General features: G+C 47.1%; 1 protein-coding gene across 17 annotated transcripts in view; it reads left to right on the top strand.

Annotated features, from left to right (window-relative positions):
- CACNA1G (calcium voltage-gated channel subunit alpha1 G) overlaps nt 1–23014 on the top strand; it is a 149991-nt gene that overhangs the window by 110757 nt on the left and 16220 nt on the right. For 12 of the 17 annotated variants that reach the window (XR_008745815.1, XR_008745817.1, XR_008745818.1 and 9 more), the window contains 12 exons: nt 492–618; nt 3894–4019; nt 4630–4719; nt 5331–5523; nt 7990–8040; nt 13872–14023; nt 16410–16519; nt 17575–17708; nt 18899–18969; nt 19248–19326; nt 19406–19527; nt 20469–20813. Coding sequence is in view for 13 of the 17 variants with exons in the window: in XM_055796117.1 (XP_055652092.1) it covers nt 492–618; nt 3894–4019; nt 4630–4719; nt 5331–5523; nt 7990–8040; nt 13872–14023; nt 16410–16519; nt 17575–17708; nt 18899–18969; nt 19248–19326; nt 19406–19527; nt 20469–20813 (1600 nt within the window). In the remaining 4 variants the exon portion in view is untranslated. Of the gene's footprint in view, nt 1–491; nt 619–3893; nt 4020–4629; nt 4720–5330; nt 5545–7989; nt 8041–13871; nt 14024–16409; nt 16520–17574; nt 17709–18898; nt 18970–19247; nt 19327–19405; nt 19528–20468; nt 20814–23014 lie in introns of all 17 variants that reach the window. The other 5 variants (XM_055796116.1, XM_055796105.1, XM_055796113.1 and 2 more) reach the window with 3 other exon arrangements.

The following is a 23014-nucleotide window of genomic DNA, read 5'->3' on the forward strand; positions in this document are numbered from 1 at the left end:
AGAGACTGGATCCCAGGGAAGGTGTGATCAAGGCTGGGAAATTAGACAGCTCTTTGGGCCAAATGATAGGAAAAGGAAAAGGGAAACACAGAGGTTTGAATATATTATAGTGAACGGTAACTAGAAGATGCTGATCAACAAACAGATCAAGCCTAGGCAGTGGGTTAGATTAAAACCATCGTTCCAAATTTGAAGGCATTGGGGCTAGCCTGTATATTCTTCTACGTCCTTCTCCAGTGACTTTTCTGGCCTGGCTTCCTCATATGTGGTCTCCTTCTCCTCTACTTTGAGGGAAAGACCCTTTTCCCTCAAACACCTCTATAATCTCACAGGTCAATCTTCTAGAACTACTTCTTCCATCATGATTTTTGAGTTATTTGCCATTCTAAAAAATTCCCTAATATTGTGTTCTCTACTTCTTCTATCTTAATAGGAGGCAGAACTGGGCAAGAACAGGACTAACGTAGCTTTTGTGCTTACTTGCCCCACAGAGTCATTAGTCGAGCCCAGGGGCTGAAGCTGGTGGTGGAGACTCTCATGTCATCCCTGAAGCCCATTGGGAACATCGTGGTCATCTGCTGTGCCTTTTTCATAATCTTTGGGATCCTGGGAGTTCAGGTGAGTCCCCTGTAAGCCTCAGCACCTCACGCAAAACCGTCACGAGCCCCAGATGGCCTCACATCTGGGTACCTGTACCCGTGGGCATACTGTAAGTCTTTCTGAAACTGAATCAATGGACTGTTTGGCCTTTTTGGGGAACGCGCCTTGCTTCTAGGGAGGAGGAATCACATTTCCCATTATTGGTCAGCCATTAAAGCCTCATTAATCATTATAGTCTAACAACAGTGGCCCAGCAACACGCATCCCTAGCTGTAGCCAAATAAGCAATGGTTAAAACCAGTTAGTGGGGCTGGTTCTGCCTCCCTCTGGTTCCTTGGAGGTCCTCTGCCCAGCTCTAGAAACGTGTGTTGGTTTTGAATCCGTAACTTTGCCATAGTTAACAGCCTGGAATGCCTCAGACCCAAGAGCTTACATGGTTCTTGGTCCCCACCCCAGAAGCACAGTGTGGCCTTTCTAGCCCTCTCAAGACATGATTTTTCCTGATTTCCAAGTCTTGGCTCTGTCACTTGATGTGTTGAACTTTCTTGAAGCTCCCCTGTTGCATACAGTGATACAAGAGCCAACATGATGATCCCCTCAAAGACACAGAGTGGGCTTTCTTCATCCTTTCCCCACCACGAGGACTTCTGCTCTGCCTGCGGCAGGACATGAATCATAATATTTCTGTGCTTTCTTCACCTGGCCACACCACAGAAGGGTCAGGCCTGAGGCATGACATGTGCCACCAGAAAAACTGCTCAGGGAAGCTGTTAAATCCCATTCCTGTTCTCTCTGGGAGATAACGTGGGGACATCTCCCCTCCACCTTTCCTCTAGGTATGAACCAGCAGGGAGACAGAAACTCTCAAAGCTGAAATTGTTGGTTTGTAAACTCCAGAGAGACCTTGACCTGGAGATTCATTCTGATTCTGACAGTTTATGTAACTGAAAGCTTGCAGAAATAGAGATTTTTGCATCTGCTCCCTGCCAGCTCTGCTGGCAATGTCTTCAGTCCCAGGAGTTCAGGAACCTGCGGGAAAAGTGGCAGAATTTTCAATGCAATTGGATTCTTATTACCTGGGAAGGAAGAGATTGTTTCATGTAAATATTTTGACATAACATTTCTTTACTTCTGAAGTTTATCTGATCTGTCACAGCCTGCTTTGGAAAGTAGCTCTGTTTGGCTTTGTTTTGAAAAGGTGTCTTATATAATATTTTATAGTAATGTACTCTGTGAGTAATAAATACAGCATTGAAAATAAACAGAGAAGAAAATCATCCCTTCCATAACCACCTTGGCAGCTAGATTGGCTTAGCATTACAGTACAACATCCATCCATTATCCTTAACAGATTCCTAAAACTAAGCATATCCCGTAAAACAATATAAAACTTAGACACAGGAAAATTTATGCCAAACAACAAAACTTGCAGTATGCTCTTTAAATTTCCCCGCTTCTAATTGTGATGGCTTTCCCTAGCAACTTGCAGTCTTACGTTAAATTGTCAATGACTATTGAGATGCTTAAGGGGTAGATACAAGCAAGACTGATCCTGTATTCAGGATGCAAAATTGTCAGTTAATATTTATGTCTAATTAGGTGTAAGATGAGGGCCATAGCTATTTTCTATAAAAAGATGATCTCTCAAAGTTACAGTTTGCTTTCCCATGTAAATATAAACTGGGGTTCAAACTAGAGGTTTTTAATGCTATTAAATTCTGGATGTCCATGTTTCTAAGCGTGCCTCCTCTTTGCCAGACCGGTTTTGTTGTAAAGCTCACCCACATGTGAATAGCCATTAATAAGACACAAGAAATAGCTGGATAAAACAAATACAGTAGGAACCACTGGGCCTTTCATTTTCAGAAATGCTAAAATCTGAAGTGCTGAGAGGGATCAGCAATTTTGCAAATTGGGCTTTGTGTTTCCAAGCCCCGTTAGTAGCTGTGTTACTGCTCCCATCTGAGTGGCATTACAGTCCAGCTCCTGGAGAAGTTATATTTATAGACTATATATTAAAACCAGTTGTTTACCTTCCTGCTTAATTAAAACTTTTCTCTGAGAAGGCTATATCTCCCCAGTCTGCCTTACCCATGGATAGTGTTTCTCCACGGAAAGATCAGGGAATGCTTCTCTTCTTGTATCCAGAAGTATTATGACTGCGTTGAGTGGTGGTTAATTTTGCACGCCTAGAGAACATCCTTCTGCTGTTGATTTCCGAAGGAAACCCATGGAGTAATGCGTGGGTTTATCTTGTTCGCTGTAATTTCTACTGATACTTGTCTAGAACAACAGATCAAAACCCTTCAGCATCTTTTCTTTATATACCCAGGTGGTGTTTTAAGGAGCCTGGAGAGCAGGCTGCCATTTCCCCCCCAAAACGGTAATGTCAATAGCTTCTATCAGCAAATAAAACCTGATTTGTTGGCTGCCTCCTGGGCTTTGATACCATCCATCCTGCTAGCATCCCTCACCCTGTCTGAAGCAGTAATTATCCCCTGCCCTTCTCTGTTCTGTGCGTGGGAAGCATCAGGTCCAGAGCTAAAGGTGCGGAGGCTCATGTTCCTCGTGTGGGCAGAAACCAGGAGCTGTGCCTCTCCTGGCTTATGGAGAAAATAAGCTGGGGATCAGGTACCCAGCACCAGCTGGGCTTGGCTTCTTAAGCACAAGGAACATTTTCAGACCCCCCTGCCCGGACCGCAGAGCCTAGCGGTGGCCGGAGAGCACTCAGGCTCAGAGACGCGAGCAGAACGGGCAGGAGGCTTGGTTCACCAAGAGCCCAACGCAGCAGCTCGGCTCCTCTCTGACATGTCCCCTTGCGACCCGTAAGAGCAGAGCTTAGTCCTCTTCAGTGCCACCTTTCCTCGGCTGACAGAGGGGCCCCGTTACACTTAATTTGTCAGCGACTCTTGAAAGCAGCATCGTTAACGGGGCTGAGAGTCGCCAGAGTCATTCCACGGGTGGTAAGAAGCCATTAGCTCGTCTGGGTTATTAGCTGGGGCTACGCTTGAGCCGGCGACCCAGAAGCAAAGGCCTTTTGGCCAGTCTCAGCTCACTGAACCAGACAACTTAATGCATGAGGTGGGTGTCCTAAACGATGGGAAATCATGCGTTTTCTCATTAGGTGCATATTATACCGGCTGCTCGCACTTAATAACCTGCACAAATAGGTCATTTCCCTTCCCTTCTGTGGTCGGTGTGGGCAGAGTGCCCCAGGAGGAATGCCCATTGTCTGCAGAGATATCCTGCGGGCTGAACCCTCACAGTTCCTCTCTTCTTTGCGTGTTTTGCAGCTTTTCAAAGGCAAGTTTTTTGTCTGCCAGGGAGAGGACACCAGAAACATCACAAATAAATCGGATTGTACCGAAGCAAGCTACAAATGGGTCCGGCACAAGTATAATTTTGATAATCTCGGCCAGGTATTACTAGAATGGTAATCTGCTTCTTTGCTCCTTTACCTCCTTGACTTAAAACCTGTGCATTATTATCCCGTGGGATTTTCTTACAGGGCACTACCAGTCGCAGTAAATATTCAGTTCACATACACAGCATTCTGTCTCTGTAAATCCCAAAGGTAGTGTTTCCAAGCAGGCATACACTTCTTTTTGGAACAGAACAAGCACATGTGGCTTCGTGGAGTACTTAATTGCTTCGCTGCTACATAACAAACCAAATATATCTTGCAGAAGGGCTTGTCTAATAGAGCCGGACACTTTCAACCGTCTCTGCAACACAACCTTATTTTAGCTGCATGGTAAGGACTAATTAGTTGGGAGCAGTAGAGACCTGGAGGGTGGAAATGAAGTTGCTTTTGTCTTCAGCTTTGTGGATTTCGAATTAGTGCTCATTGCAAGACCAGGCACTGGCGTTGATAGTTTTTTTCTGCCTGGAGAAACCTTGGGCATCAGTGTCCCATTAGCAGACAGGTAATGATAATCCTTAGCCAGGAAAGGGCAGAGAGGAGTGAGATGTTACAAGCAAAAGAGCTTTAGTGCAACCACATCTAACTTTTATTCCATGTATTTCTAGGCCCTGATGTCTCTCTTTGTCCTGGCCTCCAAGGACGGGTGGGTGGATATCATGTACGATGGCTTAGATGCTGTGGGAGTTGACCAGCAGGTACGTGCTCCAGCGGAGCTGTAAGAGATGAGTTGTCAGAGCACATTTGCACATTTTCCAAAGTACTGTTGGCTTCCACAGCCAAGTGGGGTTCTGGGGAGGGTCAAGGGAGGCGTGTAACCCAAGTCCTGGGGTGTGACAAGGAGTCCGGTGAAAAGTCTGGATTTGGACCTAGCCTTTTCCCTACAGATCTGGCAACACAACTCGTCTAACTACCACTAGGGAGAACTGCAACTATTGAAGAATGGTTTGACTTTTTAAGCAGTTTAGACATTTCAGGAGGAAAGGAGTGCTTTGTGTAGGTACAGGTTTTCTGTGAGGGACTTGCAAGAGCTGCAGAGGATTCTGCTACCCTGCCGTTGGCAGAACAGAGGTGGTTGTTCTGTCCTTAACGTATTTTGTGTTTGGGGAGCATTCAGGTAAGGTGTTTCAGAGGGCCCCGATTTTCAGGAAGAGCAGAGCATGCTGAGCTGCCTGAAAGGGGCACCCATGGGTTTTGTGTATGGGGCAGCCATATCAATTTGCTCCCCCCGGGCTTTTTCTTTTTTTTTTTTTTTTTTTTTTTTTTTTTTTTGAGGCTCAGTTGACATTTGCCTTCCTCCACTTTGCAGCCAGTCATGAATTACAACCCATGGATGCTCCTCTACTTCATCTCCTTCCTTCTGATCGTGGCCTTCTTTGTCCTCAACATGTTCGTGGGGGTGGTGGTGGAGAATTTCCACAAATGTCGACAGCACCAGGAGGAGGAAGAAGCCAAGAGGCGGGAGGAGAAGAGGCTTCGCCGGCTGGAGAAAAAGAGAAGGAGTAAGGAGAAACAGATGGCTGGTCGGTAGTCTTTCCACATCTTTCTGAGTCCTGCTTGACCTTCCACACAAATCCCCCTCCTCCCTCCCCTCCCTGCCTCTTGTCTGGTGATCATTCTTCTCCCAAAAGCATGTCCAGCTATAAAATTTGCATGAAGGAAATAGTGTCATTTTAGGCTGAGCAAGGAGCCATGGAAGCCTTTTTAATGGCTGCATGATTTGCAATGACCTTTCCATTGGAGGTTATTTAAAGTAAAATATAATAATAGTCAGACCTGGAGCTTCTTGGATAGCAGAGCTCAGTGTTACACAAATAGTGACAACTGCAAAGATCATCAGTGCCGGATGGCACCATAAATATTCTGAGTCATGAGCACTGTTACTGATAACTGGATTCACTATTTGGTTTATTACAGCCTTGTAATGCCACAGTGATGTTACCTGTCCCATTTATCAAGCGGGTTTATTTATTGGCACAGTAGCACCACTGCTATTCAAGAGTGTAATAAAATAATGGAGCCATCTCATTCTAGTAATGCTTAAAAACTCCTTAGAGAAACATATCAATGCATTTGCTTGAGAAATACAGATTAGAGAGAAAAAAAAAAAAAAAAAAGCAGTTGAGGGGAGTAACTAACTAGACAAAATAGCGCTGATAGAAATCGAACCAAACTCCAAACTGGATGTGCAAGCTTGCAGCCCTGCCTAGAGAAGCCTTGACGGGTGAAGGGAGGCTGGACCTCAGCTCTGCCCAAAGTCTCCCGTCCTGTCTCTTAGTCTTTTTTTCTTTTGATTTGGTTGAGTAAGACACGTCAGCCAGAGGCCACAGGTCAGAGGTGCTCTTCTTCTTGCATGCTCTCTCTTCTGACTGAACTTTCTCCATTGCCCTTCGTGTCCATGGCCTCACGCTTTCCCTCCCTGGTCTCAGTCTGCCTGCTGCTCTCTCCGTGTCCCCTTTCACGTCTCTTCTCTATCTTTGACAGACTTCAGTACTGTTTAAGAGGCTGTCTGATCAGGCGCTTGTTTCGAAAGCTGGTAATATTAAGTCCGTTTTATTTTTTTTTAATAGTCTAAGAGGTGTTTAATAGCTGTGACAGGCTTAATCATGCAACCACGTACCACAATGGTGTCTCAGCCTCTCTCAGTTTAGCACTTACCCAGCGCTTTCCTTTGGTCACATCTTTAAGTCCCATGAGCTTCACAGGTTTTGTAACCAATAGGTTGTATCACACCAGCCTCTGGACATCAAACTTTGGTTTATGCCGAGAGCCTGGCTTCCTCGATGGTCAGTGGAAAGATGGAGGCTGCCCTCAAGAGCGGTGGAGGACACGTTAGACTGTTCTCAGTTAAGTGGGATACAGATGGAAAGAATTTGTTTATGTTTTTCACATGAAGGAAATGCCTAGAAAGCTCTTTCGGTCAGTCCAAGTTCCCAAACAGTTTCAGGCTGGTGAGTTAGATAATGCTTTTAAAGGCTGGATAGAAAGATCCCTATTTAAAGTTGCAGTTTTGGAAAGCAGACGTTCCTGTAGAAGAAAAATAGATGTTTAGTTATTATTAATGACCATATTTAGAATGCTAGAGGAACTAGATAAGGAAAAGACATAAGTCTGGGCAATTTCCCAGCGGGAAGGAATCACAAACCATCCTCGGAGATGTAGTTATTCATTCGGTCCTATGAAATGCCTAATTAAAGAGGCAATAAACAGCTATTTTACTGAGGATCAAATATTGCTGAGTATTCAATTGCCATAAAAACCTTTCAAGAGCAAAGTACGAAGCCCTCCAAATCACTTTAGAACAGTTTCCCCATTTGCGTACAGTGAAACATTGGTTTTAATTGACCGTGTCCAGCTTTGCCCTCGGAGGCAACAGATGTCAGTGCTTAGCTTCATTCTGCATGGTGGGAACTTGCAGATGATACCAAGAGTTAAGGATTTGATTATACCAGCAACTGCATGGGGGTTCCTTTCAGCTGGCCTTCCGGAGGGTCCCCAGGTGCCCACACCAACCTAGGGATGTCAGACCCAGGCAGCCGTAGGCTGATTGCACGGTCCTTTTTGATCTTCAAATGCATTTACCTAATCAGGCATCTGAAACCCAGAAAAGCACGGTGAGATGGAGGCAGGTGCAGGAGTGGCCGCTGTAGGGTGCGCTGGCCCAGCAGGGTACGTACAAAGTCCGTCCTTCAGAAGTGTCTTCTCCATCATCATCATCTAGCAAGGGGGTCCTCAGGGATCTCTTGGGCTTCCACCTGTGTATGTGGGAGAAGCACAAGAGCCCTTCCTTTTTCACGATGAGCCCATGTACCTGAGCCCACCCTCCCTGAGGCACAAGGAGAGGATCCCACAAGGAAACCTTCCTTGTAGAGGCAATGGAGAGCCTGAGAGTCTTAGGGACCTCTGAAGGGGAAGGGAAGTCTTGCCGCATGTGCTGCCGGGTGATTAATGCCATTTCGTTCTTTTAGATCTAATGCTGGATGATGTATTAATGGAGAGCTCAGCCAGTGCAGTGCAAGGTACTGGGAAGTCGGCACGTCTCGTCCCACTTGAATGGCAGTGCTGTGTCACTAACGGCTGGCCACCGCTGCTGTGAGGCATCCCACTAAACCGTGTGTGTGGTGCAAAGCTCGTTTGCTTACTTCATGGCACACGCATATCATTCTGAGCTGCAGGTCTGCAGACCTGGCTCAGGACTGACACTTGCAAGCCCTTAATTTACCCCTTGATCATGTTATGTTCTTCAGTATTATTTTTTTTCTGGTTTTCATTAAGACACTGTCAGACTTTTCATGGCTTTTTTTTTTTCCCTCTCCTTTTTTTTAAATTTTTTTTTTTTGGTTTTTTTTTTTATTATTATTCGAGAATAATGTCTGGACTGTGAAATGGGTCCTTTATTGCTTACTCTAGCTTTCCAATCACCAACTTAGAAGTATCTGAATAATTTGCAGGAGTGTCTCTGGAAGGCAGGCAGTTTCGCTTAGGGAAGTTATTTCATTATTTCTCCAGCCCTTGCTCATGGCTCTGCAAAAGCTGTGCTTCGGGGAGGCACAGTAGTTTTTCAGCAGGGTAAAATTCAGCGTGGTGCAGAGCTTCGGAGCTTCAGTGGAGAGATCAGCCCCACAGCAACCCCCGGCGTGGACGGGGAGGTTGGCTGTTGTACTGCCCAGCTTGTAAATTCTTCGTATTGATTGAGAGTTGCACCTTGTGAATGAAATGAAAAAAAGATGCCACCTCTAAGCCTTTGCAGGTCCTGGTGGGGATGGACCAGCAGGGCTGAACGCTGCTGGGGGTTTGACTTGGCCACCCCACCCCACCCCCGACTGCTCATGCACCCCCCCATCTCACTGGGATGATGCTCAGAGCTGCAGATCTGTCCCTTGCTCTTTTTATTTTTAGGAGAAGCTTTGATCTGGCAAGCGTTTTGTTTAATTCATAACTTAAGAATATTAACCTGAATAATTAAAGAGGTGCCAACATAGAAACAAATATAGCTGTAATTTTCGACAAAAATAATATGCTAGGAAAATTGTGCCATTAAAATTCTCACCTGTGAACGAGCTCCCACTGCTTGAGATGGGAGCAGGGCTTCATCCGTCTCTCACGTATTGTGGGGAGTTTTGATTAAATAAAAATTTCAAGGTGGGGACTATCAGCTTTCACTGCAGAGGATAACTCAGGGAGACAGAGGTTCCTACCTTACATTTCTCAGGCCTTGTTGGAAGTTATCACAACATGCTTTAATAACCCCTGAATCTCCTTCCCGTTGCCATCCCAATATTTTTACTTCTTTGCCTTCATTCTTGCTCTTCTTGGTAGCCTCCTGTCTTCTCCTACAAAATGGGGGCAGCATGGAGGGGGGTGGGTTGTCACTGGGTTTGGGGGGGCTGTTTACTTTTTCTTCTTTTTATTTGATTGCAACTCCTCTCCTGGTCCTCCAGAGCTACATCAAGGCCGTCTTGTTTTATTTTATAAAGGCACTGAACTCATTCCAAACCCCTCTGTTACCCTGCGCAGGCTCAGAAGGGCTCTCAGAATTTGTCTTTAACACGTGTGCAATTGTCAGGTCTGTGCTTTGTGTTTCCTTTTGTTGCCTTTTCTTTGGATCCAGTGGCAGTGATTGTGTCACGCTGCTCTTCAGGCACCGGCACGAGGGAATAGAAAGGTTTGATTTGTGAACCTGCCTGGTGGGGATATTAGGGAATCGCTCCCTGGTGCTGCAGATGAACCTTCTGTGGTTCAATGAGAAATCTGGAGCTGTGACCCCAAAGCTTCCACACATCTCTGCACTTAGAGGGCGTCGCTTCTCTTTCTGTGAAGATAAGATGGAATAGAGTGTGTATGTGTGTGTGTGTGTGTGTGCATGGCTGCCTGGTGAGATATTATAATTTTATTTTTCCCCCTTTTTTTTTTTTTTTTTTTTGAGTCTACATTCTATCACAACTGGAATCTTCTCAGTGGAAATAATTTATCATTTTCCATTTTGCCTTTTTTTTTTTTTAAAAAAAATCCATTCAGTACAATAAAAGCCAAGTAAAATGCTGTGTTTAAACAAAAAAATGTTCCTTCAGTGCAAACTACTTTTTAACCTAATAATATCCTTGATACAGTTTGTAAATCCAGCTGCGTCACGGGCTCATTGCTCACTGGTTTGCCGCTGTCCTCCAGATATACTTAGACCTGCAAAGTAGTTAATTCCCTTATTATAGGAGAAGGAAGAAGCCAGAGGAGACAGTAATGGAATTGTCCCACTCTCGTGAATTCCAATTTCCCGTGCCCACACGCCTCCAGCTTGAAAGCTGCCTCGGGGAAAGTGGCAATTTCTCTCTTGACAGGGCGATATGCGGAGGCAGCCGTTATTCGGGGATCTCTCCCAGCCCCATCCCCCCCGAGGACATGTGGTTAAAGAGGGGAGAGCGGCCCTGGCCCCAGGTCCCACCGGGACCCTCGGGGAGCTGGCAGTGGCACTGCCTGCAGGGGACAGGGCTGCCCCGCCACTGACTCCTGGTCGCTGGTGCCATGTGGGGGTCACGTCCCAGGGCTGCCGGGCACACGGCAGCGTAATGCCCCGATCCTAGACTATGACCGCTGAGCACGAAGGGTGCCTGGCCTGGGAGAACTGAGAGTGGGATTAGGAATGGGAGATGTTTATCCTGCCACAGCGGTGGCCACAGCCTTTTCAAACGGGCAGGAGGGGACGGTGATGAGTTTGGGTACCCCAGGGCATGGGCTGGGGCTGCTGTGCTCTGCCTCCCACCCGGTCGAGGGGATTGGTTATGGTCCCAAGAGGAGTACGCAGTGTCTGCTTGGGAAACAAGTGAGCTCAGAGCCCATCAGGGCGATAAGCTAAAGCCACGTGCCCCCCTGCCCGGCACCCGCTCCCCCAGCGGGCACCATCCCCTCAGGCCACCATTGCCCAGGACCAAGGGGCAGGTGGGATGGTCCCAAGCCAGCTCCCAGCCAGCTGCACAGTCTCCTTCCCAACAGGGTTAGGAGATCGCTGGGGATCCACTGTCCGAGCTGATTGTCTCCAATGTAACAATATCTAAATCTGAGCCTTTTCTCCCTCTCTCCTGGCCTCCAGCCATGGTGAAGCAGCTTGATTTACACCCTGTTTACCAGCCTGATATGTCTCGTAGTGGGGCTTTTGCTGTATTTCGTCATCTTCTTGCATTCTCATCCTGCCAATTCTTCTTTCTTTGTTTGCTCTCCTCCTCTTTTCTTTAACACCATGTGTGCCGGGAAGCCAAGTTAACCTTTCCAGTAATAACCGAGACTAACCCAGAGCTCTTGTTGTTCTTGACACAGTGTATTGTAACAGTACAGTAATGTGGTGTTGTGTTAGTTGTGAAGTTCACCACCTGGAGTTTAACAGATGTCTGTATTTCCCAAGATGTTGGTATTGTTTAGCTCTTTACTGCAATAATTAGAAATGATACTGTGTGATAGGGGGCATGGGCTTTGCAGCTGGATAATGATGCGTGAGCGATCCCCAAATTTGCTGCGGAACTGCGCAGGTCTGCTGAAAGAAATAGTATTTATCCGATAGCAAGGAAATGGTTTGTCTGTTCAGTGAGTTCCCTGCCCACCTAGGCACAGTAGGTATTTATCTGCCGTCCTCGGACAGCATGCTGGCTTGTGCCTGGTTCACCTCGCTGTAATATCCGTACGGCACTAATATGCACGGCCGGCATGCGGAGACCGGTGAAGCGAGCGGTGGCATGAGTCATAAGCAGGGCTGACAAATCCCCTCTTAACAAAGTTAATGGGGAAGGATGAAATGTTCATGAATGGCGATTTTCTACGGCTGCAAGGGCAGCTGCGAGAGCAGCGTCCAGAGACGTGGAAGCATGGAGCTGTTTGCTGGGAAAGATGCAAAGGAGCTTTGGGGTTTGGGAGAAGGGGGGGTGCGAAAGGGGAGAAGCCTTTGCAGATATATGAACAATTAGCAGCCCTGCTTATAAGGTCATGCACAGGCTAATCCAGGTGCAGGAGCCCTGCACAGGAGACATTTTACAACCTCTCTCTAAATCCTTTCTGTTCTAACGGCATCGGTGCTATTCTGTAGGATTTGGAATTACCCGTCAATCAAAGCTAAGAAAAAATGTGAATTCCAGTGTAATTATTCATAAGTAAATCCATCGCAAGAAAAAAGGCAGAAACATTGACATTTTTCTTTTTGAATGTGAATTATACATAAATGTAGAAGAAGTGATCCAATTATGATGGTGTTTCTTTCGGAGATGATAAGTTGGTTCATAAAAATAGGTCCTATTCCTAACCTAATTGTATTCAAACATTTTAGTTAATTTGCTACTCATAATTTAGCATAATGTGATCGAGATATCTTGACTTTATGGAGATTTATGCAGATTCTGAGATATCTGACAAAGTCTTACGAGTGAATCAGCAGCTACCAGTCTGCTTTTTTGTAAGCACTCAATAGATTCGCATGAAAATTAATTTTATAGACCTTTTCATCAATATCGTGCTTTAGCACTCAGGTACAGAGCACCTAAAGCACACTGCAGATCAGAAAGTGAATATTAATACTGCCTTTCATGTGATGACACCGAAGCAGAATTTTGGGCATTCCAAACTCCTACGGAATAAAACTGCTGAGTGATTTGTCTGGTCCCTGGGCTCTAAGGGAAAGGTCTGTCCCTATGGAAAAAACAAAACTCTGGTTTTTTCAGGATCCTGTAATGCAGCGGCGAGCACATAAAACGGTCGAATCTCTGGGTTTGATTGCGATGTCATTGGCTATTGACAAAGTGAATTCTATTTCCAGGCAAAATTTGATCTTCTAAAATTAGTTTTCCCTGAGGGCAACCCAAACCTGTGCTTTGTGGCTTCGTTCTGCCCAACTTTTTGCTCAGAATAATGTATCAAACTGTACATTTTCTCAGCAGCACTAAATATCAAGCCATGTAATTCTTACAGCTCAATAATTTTCATAACCAGATGATCATCTAATTATGAGAGTAATATTATACTCTGACATATTCAAGACAGTCCTTTCCACTTCAATCTGCATTATAATGCCTCCTTGAAAATTGTACTGAATTATATACTCAGCCTTGGCATTTCCTCATTAGAGATTAGGTGAGTAAATGAGTTTATCTCTAGGAACATTTGGGGTCTAAAGAGCATGTGTCATCCCTGAGGCAGCTGAACACGGGAATGAGTTGAACAGTAAAATCTGTACTTTGATAATCTTGTCTAAATGGAGGATCATTATTTTCTAATCGCTAAGGCTGACTGATCAGTTTTCCTTGGTATTTTTATGGACCATTTCTCAGGGCTCTGGCAGCCAAAGTGTTGAATTTTGTTCTCTCTACAGTTTATTGCAAAGAACATAATACGTCTGAATTAATTCTCTTTCAAAGACCACCGCTAACTCAATGGCCTGTATTTTTAAGACATCGTTATGAAAATCTGTCCCAAACATCTGACCATTAATTGGGTTTGCAGATACTTTGGGGACTTTTTAAGATCAGCAGAAACAAAAATTGTTGATTTAATTTAAATTTAATTCAAATATTCCTACAGGGAAAACATTCTTTAGCAGCACAATAGTCCCAGCTCACCTCATCCCTGATGCCATAAGGCTGAGTATGGTGCATGTCCCACTGAAGATGTTTAATGGTTGTAAGATGAGGGGAGCCCTGCTGTGTATTAAAAATGATGACATGCCAGCAAGAAAAAAGGAAATAAAAAAGACAGCATGTTGCTGTAATCGGTCTAGAATTTTTCATCTTTGGAGTTGGAAAATGAGGGTGCATTGACTTCAGAAAGACGCAGAGAAATGACTTGATGTGCCTCTTCGCTCTCCTCCTCCCCGCTGCAGAAGCACAGTGTAAGCCCTACTATTCGGATTACTCCCGTTTCCGCCTCCTGATCCACCAGATGTGCACCAGCCACTACCTGGATTTGTTCATCACTGGAGTGATTGGCCTCAACGTGATCACCATGGCCATGGAGCACTACCAGCAGCCAAAGGTACCAGGGAAGAGAGGGGGGGAAAGCAGGGGGGAGGGTGCTCAGCCGTGGGGGTATGGGCTTATGGGCAGAGTTAAGGCTGGTTTTGCTGTTAGACCCTTTCTGGGACCTTGTTTGAGGCCCTTGTCCACCATGCCTGACTTGTCCCTTTGCCCCATGGACTGTACCCATCAAACCATGGCTTTGGGCACCTGGGTCCCATTGCACCTCTCCCTCCTAGTCACGTGTGAACGAGCTGCTTTGGAAATGAGGGTGGGAGCAGGTTGGTTTGGTTTGCTAGGTAAGATCATCTTCCATTTGACTTAGGTTTTCCACCAAAAAAAGGAGAAAAAGGAAAAATAATAGAAGAATTTGTGAGATGTTTCTTTTTGCAAAGTTTCTGCTAAATCCCTGGAGTCCCATAGGGCCCAATTTTCACAGGCACTGGATTCCGTGCTGGTCTTTAAAATACATTTTAATATATTAGTATGCTACGTTCCTGGGTCTTTGTGATACTCTGAAAATAAAAACAGCCTGTCCTGGGATGTCAAGTCTCTTGTGCATAAGAATGAAATGGAAATAGCTGCCTCTGCCATATAACTTGTACTTATTTTTATTAGACACTTTCAGAATGAATAAATATAGCACACAATAGGAGGAAATATTCTTTAAGACTAGACAGGACTTGAATACTTAATATAAAACCCCCAAACAACTAAGACATGCAAACGAGGGGAAAAATATCCTCCAGCCTATCATAAAGAAGCCAAAAAGTGAAAGGGCAGAAGCCCAATTTATTTTTTCTGTTCAGGTCACCTTTAAATACCCTGGAAGGCTCATTGCATGATTCAGTCATTTGGTGATGAAAAAGGTTGTTGGCTAAGGAACCGGTACTGGAATGAATCGCTCTAGGGCGTGCAGTCTTACTGCAGTCGTTTTGCAGCTACATTTTCTCTTGTATTATAAAAATGTTGGGCAGGCTTTTGTTTTTAATTTTCTTTAGGAAAATAACGTTTTGTCTCTAAGCCTCTGGTATGCAGCATCTGGGTAATAACTCCAAGCTTGGGCTGTGCTGAGATGACAGCATGGTTAGAGCCGTGCACATGCTGGAGGGTCTTGCTGAATCGGGACCCCGATATCACTCTGGTCGGGGTGACTGACGGCTGGGATCCCGCGGATGCTTAAAAGGCTGAAAGTACCAGAAAGCTTTATATCCAAACCCAGCTCCTTGGTGTGTTGGTGCTGAAAGGGGCTGCTGGTGGGATACCCCAGGATGCCCTGTGGACAAGATCCCAGCTGGAGATGCTGTGGCTGCACGTAGAGAGGAGGGACTGCAGCGTGCAGAGAAGGAGCTACAGGGCAAAATCTGGCTTTCGCCGGATAAATGTGGTCATTTGGTGGCAGGGCCCTGGTCCCCTGCAGGATGACAGGGAACCTCATTCAGAGCCACAGCTTCCTTTAGCAGCTGGGCTGGTACCTCTTGGGCAATTGAGGTGTTTTCATCCATGGATGCTTGAAGCTAAACTGCAGCATGAAGGCAGAGTGTGTGTCTGAAACCCCTTCTGTAATGACTTCTGCTGCTCCAGTGAGTCTTGGTTTTGGTCTGAGAGCACAATGTTGCCATCTCCCCCATTCCCTAAGAGTGCCCCGGACATGGTTATTGTCATCCCATTTGCCAGCAGTGACAAATTCAATGCGCGTTACTGAAGTGGCCACGCAGGGTGCTGCTACCGCAGTGCTCCTTCACGAGCAGGACTTTTGGGATGAAATTGCCTCTGACGTGACTGTGCAAGAGTTGTCCCAGCCAGGAGGCACCTGTAAGTTAATGGCCAGGCTGTGACTTCTGCAGAGGGAAGGGTGGGCAGACGATAACCCGAGGCACTCGCTGCTGCTGGCATGCGATCCCTCTCTCCTGCTCCTTGCCAAAAGCTCAAGGTGAGGAGTAAAAGACAGGCTATCACAAAGAAGCCATTTGGCCGGTGCTTGCACAGACCTGGCCAGCCCATGGCTCTTGCAGCAGTGCACAAATGAGCGAGTGGGGGGAAATTCAGCTTTCGGCTGAAAGCACGAGGGTCTGCGCGCTGCCGACACCTGCGAAGGCAGCAGCTCTTACCGCTCACCCAAGGGATTGCGCTGGGCTGTGTGGCTGCCCCAGGGTTTGAGTTGTGCCTTGGGTTTGTGTCAGCCCCTCCGCTGAATTGTGTCTGCTGGGTTGGGGCCAGGGAAATGCAGCTTGCGCTCTCCCTGAAGCACTGGGACTTTTCCCTGGGACATTTGTCATCAGAGAGAGCCCACGACTGGAGCCTTTTGTTGTAGTTTGGAAGTGAGTGACTGGTGAAAGGAGAGGAGGGCAGATCTGCAGGCTGCAGAGCTGGCATCTAACCATGGTCCTGTGTCCACACCCCAGGTTCTTGATGAAGCCCTGAAGATCTGCAATTACATCTTCACCGTTATCTTTGTCCTGGAGTCTGTTTTCAAGCTTATCGCCTTTGGGTTTCGTCGCTTCTTCCAAGACAGGTAACAAAAGCCCCGCTGTGACGGCAGGGCCAGCAGCAGGTTTCTGGAGACAGTGCCCAAACGCGGTGTCCTGGACCCCGATGCTCTTTCCAGTGATGGCAGTCGGACACGTGGGAGCACTTTCTGGTGTGACTGATTGAAACCTGGGTAGGTGGAGGTTTGGGGATGTGAGCTGGGGTAAGGCTTGTGTGTGCCCCGGGATGTGATTGCACCGCTTTGGCCCTTGGGAGAGGACAAAATAGGAGTGAGTCTCACACTGAGCAGCTGGTTCTTGTCTCACACCAGTTGCATCTCCATGTCATCCAGATGATCTGGTGAGGGGACAAAATTTATGCCAAGAGAACCTGGTTGTGAGTGGAAATGAAAGAGGAAAGGGGCTTCTTTTTATGCAGATGTGGAGCAGCAGATGAAATTGCTGCTTTTTTTGTAGCTTTTCACTCTCTTACCTCACAAATACAGATTTTATGTCCTCGGTGAATCTTTCTCCTCCCATTTTTGCCTCCTTCAGTGTTAATACCAAAAGCGCTGGCACTGGGCAAGACTTGAACACAAGCCCTTCAGCAGCCGGGAGGATGGTTCCACCCCCAACGTTCCAGGTGTCTGTGCTAGGATCACGCCTCTCTCCAACCTGGCATGGATCCTTGGGGTCTTTCCTTCACCCACCCTGATTTTTGTTGCAAGGACTGGACACAGGATCTGGTTCTTCCTAGGGTAGATCTCACACTGAGGTCCACGAGTGCCATGTCTCAAAGCAGCCGGACAGATACCACAGCATCTCCCCTGAGGTCTGCAGCCTCCGGGTAGAAAAGTGCCCAGCTTTTGTTTCTGTTTCCCTTCAGTCAAGAATTATCTTTGGAATTGGCTGATTTTCTAATGAGATGCATTAGTTACAATGATTTTATAACATAACTGCTTTTGTATAATACCCTCAGAAAAATGCTGTAGATTCATTTCAGTGCTAGAACTATTGAAATGACTGGAATTCGTGTAAAACAAGCTACCGCCCCTTGCCAGCTTCTTAGTAGATGTTAAACTTCACTTTGTGTTGTCTCCAGATGGAACCAATTAGATCTGGCAATTGTGCTGCTGTCTATCATGGGCATCACTTTGGAAGAGATCGAGGTGAATGCTTCGCTACCGATTAACCCCACTATTATCCGAATCATGAGGGTTCTCAGGATTGCTCGAGGTGAGATGAAGAAAGCAGAATTGACTTGGGTTTGAGGTGCAGGGTCTCCTCCAGGAGGGAGTTAAGTGTCGGGGAACGGTTCCGGGGCACATCCCCATCACGATGTGCAGAGCTCTGGCATCAACAGGCTGTAAACAAATAAAATAACAATGAGGGAAAATACTTGCGAGGAGCCAAAAAGCTGAGCCAACTGACCATGTGTTTCTATCTTAAGAGGGCTTGAAGGCTGAGAGGTTAGAAATGAAAGAGAAAGAGCTGTGGCTGTATCTTCCAGAGATATACCTGGAAAAAAATATGCCAGTCAAATCAAAAGTCATCCCTGATGGGGATTAGAGAATACAAGCTGGAGTATGTTTGCTTTAAAAAGACAAGCATCTAATAAATTTAATTTCCCGTGGGACTTTACATTTCACCACTCGGTGACAAAGCATGCCTCGTCACTCTGCATCCATCTGTCCCCTCAGACTTGTAACGACACATACCCAAGCTGGGAAGCCAGCTTCTTCAGGGCCCGATTTTTCAGAACAGGGAGGTCTCAGGGCCAAGTGATGAAGACGTAAAATGGGAGCGCTTAAGAAAGTACTCCCAGGCCCTCCTGAAGGGCAGTGTTGTGCTCGGAGGCATAATTGCTCTGATTGCAGCCCTCATCTAAGCAAACAAGGAGCCAGAGGAGAAATGAAATGCTGCTGTGTCTCCAGGGGGAGAAAAAAAAAGTGTTTTTCCTGTGCATTGGATCCCTTTCAGAATTAAAAATACATGCAGTTTCCAATTGGAAATGCAACCTTCTGGAAGAGATGTGTAAATCAGTTCCTCGGTGAATCATGTATGAAAGTGGGTAGCCTATGGAAGTGGGAGAGTAGCCCCAGGGTTGGGAAAGTAACTGCTCGAGATAACCGGAGGAAGAAGGAGATGGGTCCAACACAGATAAAAGTGGGGAAAGGAAAAGCCAGGCAGAGCGATAACGCTTTCTACAAGTCTCAGGGTAGGTGATGCTGCTATTCACAGGATTTTGATAGTATCCAAGCAACCAGGCACGATGTAAAAAGGCCAGGGACTATAGCAGCTAATGGAGAACACTTGACATGATTTCACATTTCTCTTCCCATAATCTGTGGCTCCTGGGAGAGGGACTGAGTTTGTGCCTGTGTGCTAGCGCTGCCGTTACCATATTATGAACGTGTTTTCCGCAGTGTTGAAGTTGCTGAAGATGGCTGTAGGGATGAGAGCCCTGTTGGACACTGTGATGCAAGCGCTGCCACAGGTAACCCACTGCCATATCGAACCAGATCTCCTCTGGCCCAAAGCTAATTTCCTATTGCAGAGGAATGCTAATCATTTTATCTTTACTGTCATTAGAGAATCACAATTTCCCTTCCGAAGCGCAGTCTGAGATACAGTCCTCACATTGAGGTCATTTTTCCCCTGAAGCAATTTAAGTTTTGGATTAAAGAATACAGCAAGAAACAGGTCTGGAACAAAAAAATCAATGAATGTTCTTTTTCTGTGTTTTTTTCCCCCCATTTCTTTTTCTCTTTCCAGGTGGGGAATCTGGGTCTTCTCTTCATGTTGTTGTTTTTCATATTTGCAGCTCTTGGAGTGGAGCTGTTTGGAGACCTTGGTGAGTCTTCCCGTGCCGGTGGGAGTGGGATGGGAGCGGGATGGGAGCCGGAGTCTCACGGCTGCGCTTGGTCCCACAGAGTGCGACGACACACACCCCTGCGAGGGGCTGGGACGGCACGCCACGTTCAGGAACTTTGGGATGGCCTTTCTGACTCTTTTCCGGGTATCCACTGGAGACAACTGGAATGGGATCATGAAGGTAAGAGAGCCATGGAAAATGAGTATTGCCTGTAATTGCCTAATTAGAAGCTGTTCGCTCTGCTCCAGGCTGGTAACGATGCCCAGCCAGGACACTCGCATCCTGCAGTGAGCTGGTCTCTTCATTTGTGCACGGGGCAAAGCCTCTAACGTTTTTGTTGCCTCCTCCTGGCGTTGCGATGTCTATGGCTGCAGCTTCCTGGCGTACTCCATATATTCCATTTTTTTACTCTGAGTGAGCAACTTAAAAAGAAGGGGAAAAATAAAGGGACTCATCTCTCAGATAGCACAAGCTCAGCTCAGTAACGTGCATTGGTTTTACTTTTTTCTTTAAAAGTCTTTTGGCATTACTTTGTTGGGGTTTTTTTTCTGGGAAAACCCAAGTTTCTGAGATAAGAGTGTCTCTCAGGGGACAGCCATAAAGGCATGCTATTGTGAAGAAATCTGGTCTATGAATACACAGTGTGCTCGCTAGTCTGAAGGAATCACTTCTCCATCCATTTGTAGCCTGGTGAGTGTTAGGGGGCCAAACTCTTAATGACGGGGTGTGAACTTGAGGAAAGAACATTTGCAAGCTCAGCTGCTCTGGGATGGCTGATGGGTTATAGCTGCATCCTGCTTTGCCCTGGATGTGTCTGCCACACTCCTGCATGTTTGGTCTCTAACCTAGTGAAACAGCCTTTCCTTGAGGAGCAGCAGGGTGTCGATGTCTGGTGTTGCACACCCCCAAGGACAATTTCCTCTGAGCCTGCTTGTGGTGACTAACACAGAAACGTGAGGTTTCACTGGCAAATATTTTGCTATTCTAGACAATAAATTTGCCTAATCCTCTCAGTTTTCTTCACAAAAGGAGAAGCCATTGCAGCCAGATGCCCAGATGGCAGACCAAGGTCCATGCTGGAACCTCTTCACATTCCTCCATCATTTCCCTCCTGTTTCTAGGACACGCTGCGAGACTGTGACCAGGAGTCCACCTGTTATAACACCGTCATTTCACCCATCTACTTTGTCTCCTTCGTGCTGACGGCCCAGTTTGTCCTGGTGAACGTGGTGATTGCCGTGCTCATGAAGCACTTGGAAGAGAGCAACAAGGAGGCTAAGGAGGAGGCAGAGCTTGAGGCAGAACTGGAGATGGAAATGAAGACAATCACGCCCGGCCAACACAGCCCCTCGGACATCTTTGCGTGGACAGGCAGCACCGGTGGAGAGAGACCTGAGAGCCCCCGAGGATGTACCAATCCCATGCAAATCAAGGTGGACTCTCAGCTCTCATTAGTTTACCCTATGGTGAGAATCTGGGTTGGAGGGTGAAGAGGGCATGACCTGCATATTAGCTGGGGGAAGACATGCACGAGTCGGTAATGAAGGAGTGGGTGTCCCGTACGTCCTGGGCTTGTATTCCTCTCTGTCTGCTGACTGACTGTTGCATGGTGTGGGAGCCGGTGCTCCAGGGAAGAGACCCTGGGCAGGTCTCCAGACCACCTTGATGCATCTGTTTGGACGTAGAGAGCTTTGCAGTTTGTTCTGGAGATGTGCCCAAGCCACCAAGTTCAGACCTAGCTCTAAATTTGCTCTAATCCAGAGTTTGCACTAGGTCCTTCGTGATAGAAAAATCATGAGCGTAATGTGTTTGATTTTCTAATTGTTGTGGTCTAACCCCAGCTGGCAGCTCAGCCCCACACAGCCGCTCGCTGGCTCTTCCCCAGTGGGATGGTGTAGAGAATGGGAAGGGTAAAAGTGAGAAAACTTGTGGGTTGAGATACAGACAGTTTAATAGGTAAAGCAAGAGCCACACAGGCAAGCAAAGCAAAGCAAGGAATTTCTTCACCACATCCCACGGGCAGGCAGGGGCTCAGCCCCCCCCAGCACAGCAGGGCTCCATCACGCCCAACGGGGACTTGGGAAGACAAATGCCATCGCTCTGGGTGTCCTCCCCTTCCTTCTTCTTCCCCCAGCTTCATATGCTGAGCATATATATCCCAAATCATGGGTTACAACAATTTAAAGGAATTTCCATTACAATTTCCACGCCTGGTCCCTTTGGACCAGCCCGTTTTTTGTGGGTTTTTTTGGCAATGAACTCCTCCCCTTGCAATTTATTGCAACATTGCACTGAACTCCTCTCCTTGCCCCTGCTCCAGCTTGGATTTATCCAGGCTGCAGTCCCTCAGGGTTGTACCTGCTCCAAGTGGAGCCTCAGCTCTGCGCTACAGTCTCTCCAGGGGTATGCCTGCTGCGGCATAGACTCATCCACAGCCACTGCTGCTTTGAGGTGCACCTGTCCCAGCATGGCCTTACCCCTGGCTGCAGTCGAGGGACCTCCAGGGTTGTACTTGCTGTCCTGGGCCCATCCATGGCCACATGCTTTGAGTGCTCCAGCATGGCCTCATGCACAGCCACTGATGCTTCAAGGTCTACCTGCTGCAGCGTGGACTTATCCACAGCCTTAGATACTTTGAGGTGTACCTTCTCCAGCGTGGGGCTTATCCTTGGGCCACAATCCCTTCAGAGGTATACCTGCTGCGGCACAAGCATAGCCACGGCCACAGAGGCTTCAATAGATACCTGCTCTGCCGTGGGCTTATCCATGGCCAGAGATGCTTTGGGGTGTCCTGCTCCCAACGTGGACACAGCCACAGGTCATGGTCCCTTTGACTGGAGTTCATGTTGGAGTTCCAACCTGTCCTGTACAGCAGCACAGAAGCAGCAGCCATGCCCTGGCCAGCTGCCAGCCCCGGCACATCGCTGCTGCTGTTATCAAAATGTTCCCAGGCAGAGCGCAGTGAGATGATAAGCAGTGCAGCAGTACAGCAAGCAGCGAAAGCAAAAAAGCAGCCACTAATGAGCACTAGACTCTAATATACAGTGAGGCAAGCGAGCCCCATGGCAAGCACAGGAGCCTGTCAATTAAAAGCTAAACAGCAATAACAGCTATAAATTCAATCTGGCACATTCCAATTGAATCTGTTATCTCGAACCCTTCGAGCCCCACGCTGGGCACCAAAAGGGACTGTGGTGGTCTAACCCCAGCTGGCAGCTCAGCCCCACGCAGCCACTCACTCACTCCCCCCCCAGTGGGACGGGGTAGAGAATCAGAAGGGTAAAAGTGAGAAAACTCATGGGTTGAGATAAAGATAGTTTAATAGGTAAAGAAAAAGCCACACATGGAAAGCAAAGCAAAGCAAGGAATTCCTTCACCACATCCCACGGGCAGGCAGGGGCTCAGCCACCCCCAGGACAGCAGGGCTCCATCACGCCCAGCGGGGACTTGGGAAGACAAATGTCCCCCCCTTTCCTTCTCCTTCCCCCAGCTTTATATGCTGAGCATGATGCCGTGTTGGCTGGGATATCCCTTGGCTCAGCTGGGGTCAGCTGTCCCGGCCATGTCCCCTCCCAGCTCCTGGTGCCCCCCAGCCTGCTCACTGGTGGGTGGTGTGGGGAGCAGAAGGGGCCTTGGCTCTGTGTAAGCGCTGCTCAGCAGCGATGAA

Source organism: Falco peregrinus, chromosome 2 (assembly GCF_023634155.1).
Source record: "Falco peregrinus isolate bFalPer1 chromosome 2, bFalPer1.pri, whole genome shotgun sequence".
Classification (NCBI taxonomy): Eukaryota; Metazoa; Chordata; class Aves; order Falconiformes; family Falconidae; genus Falco; species Falco peregrinus.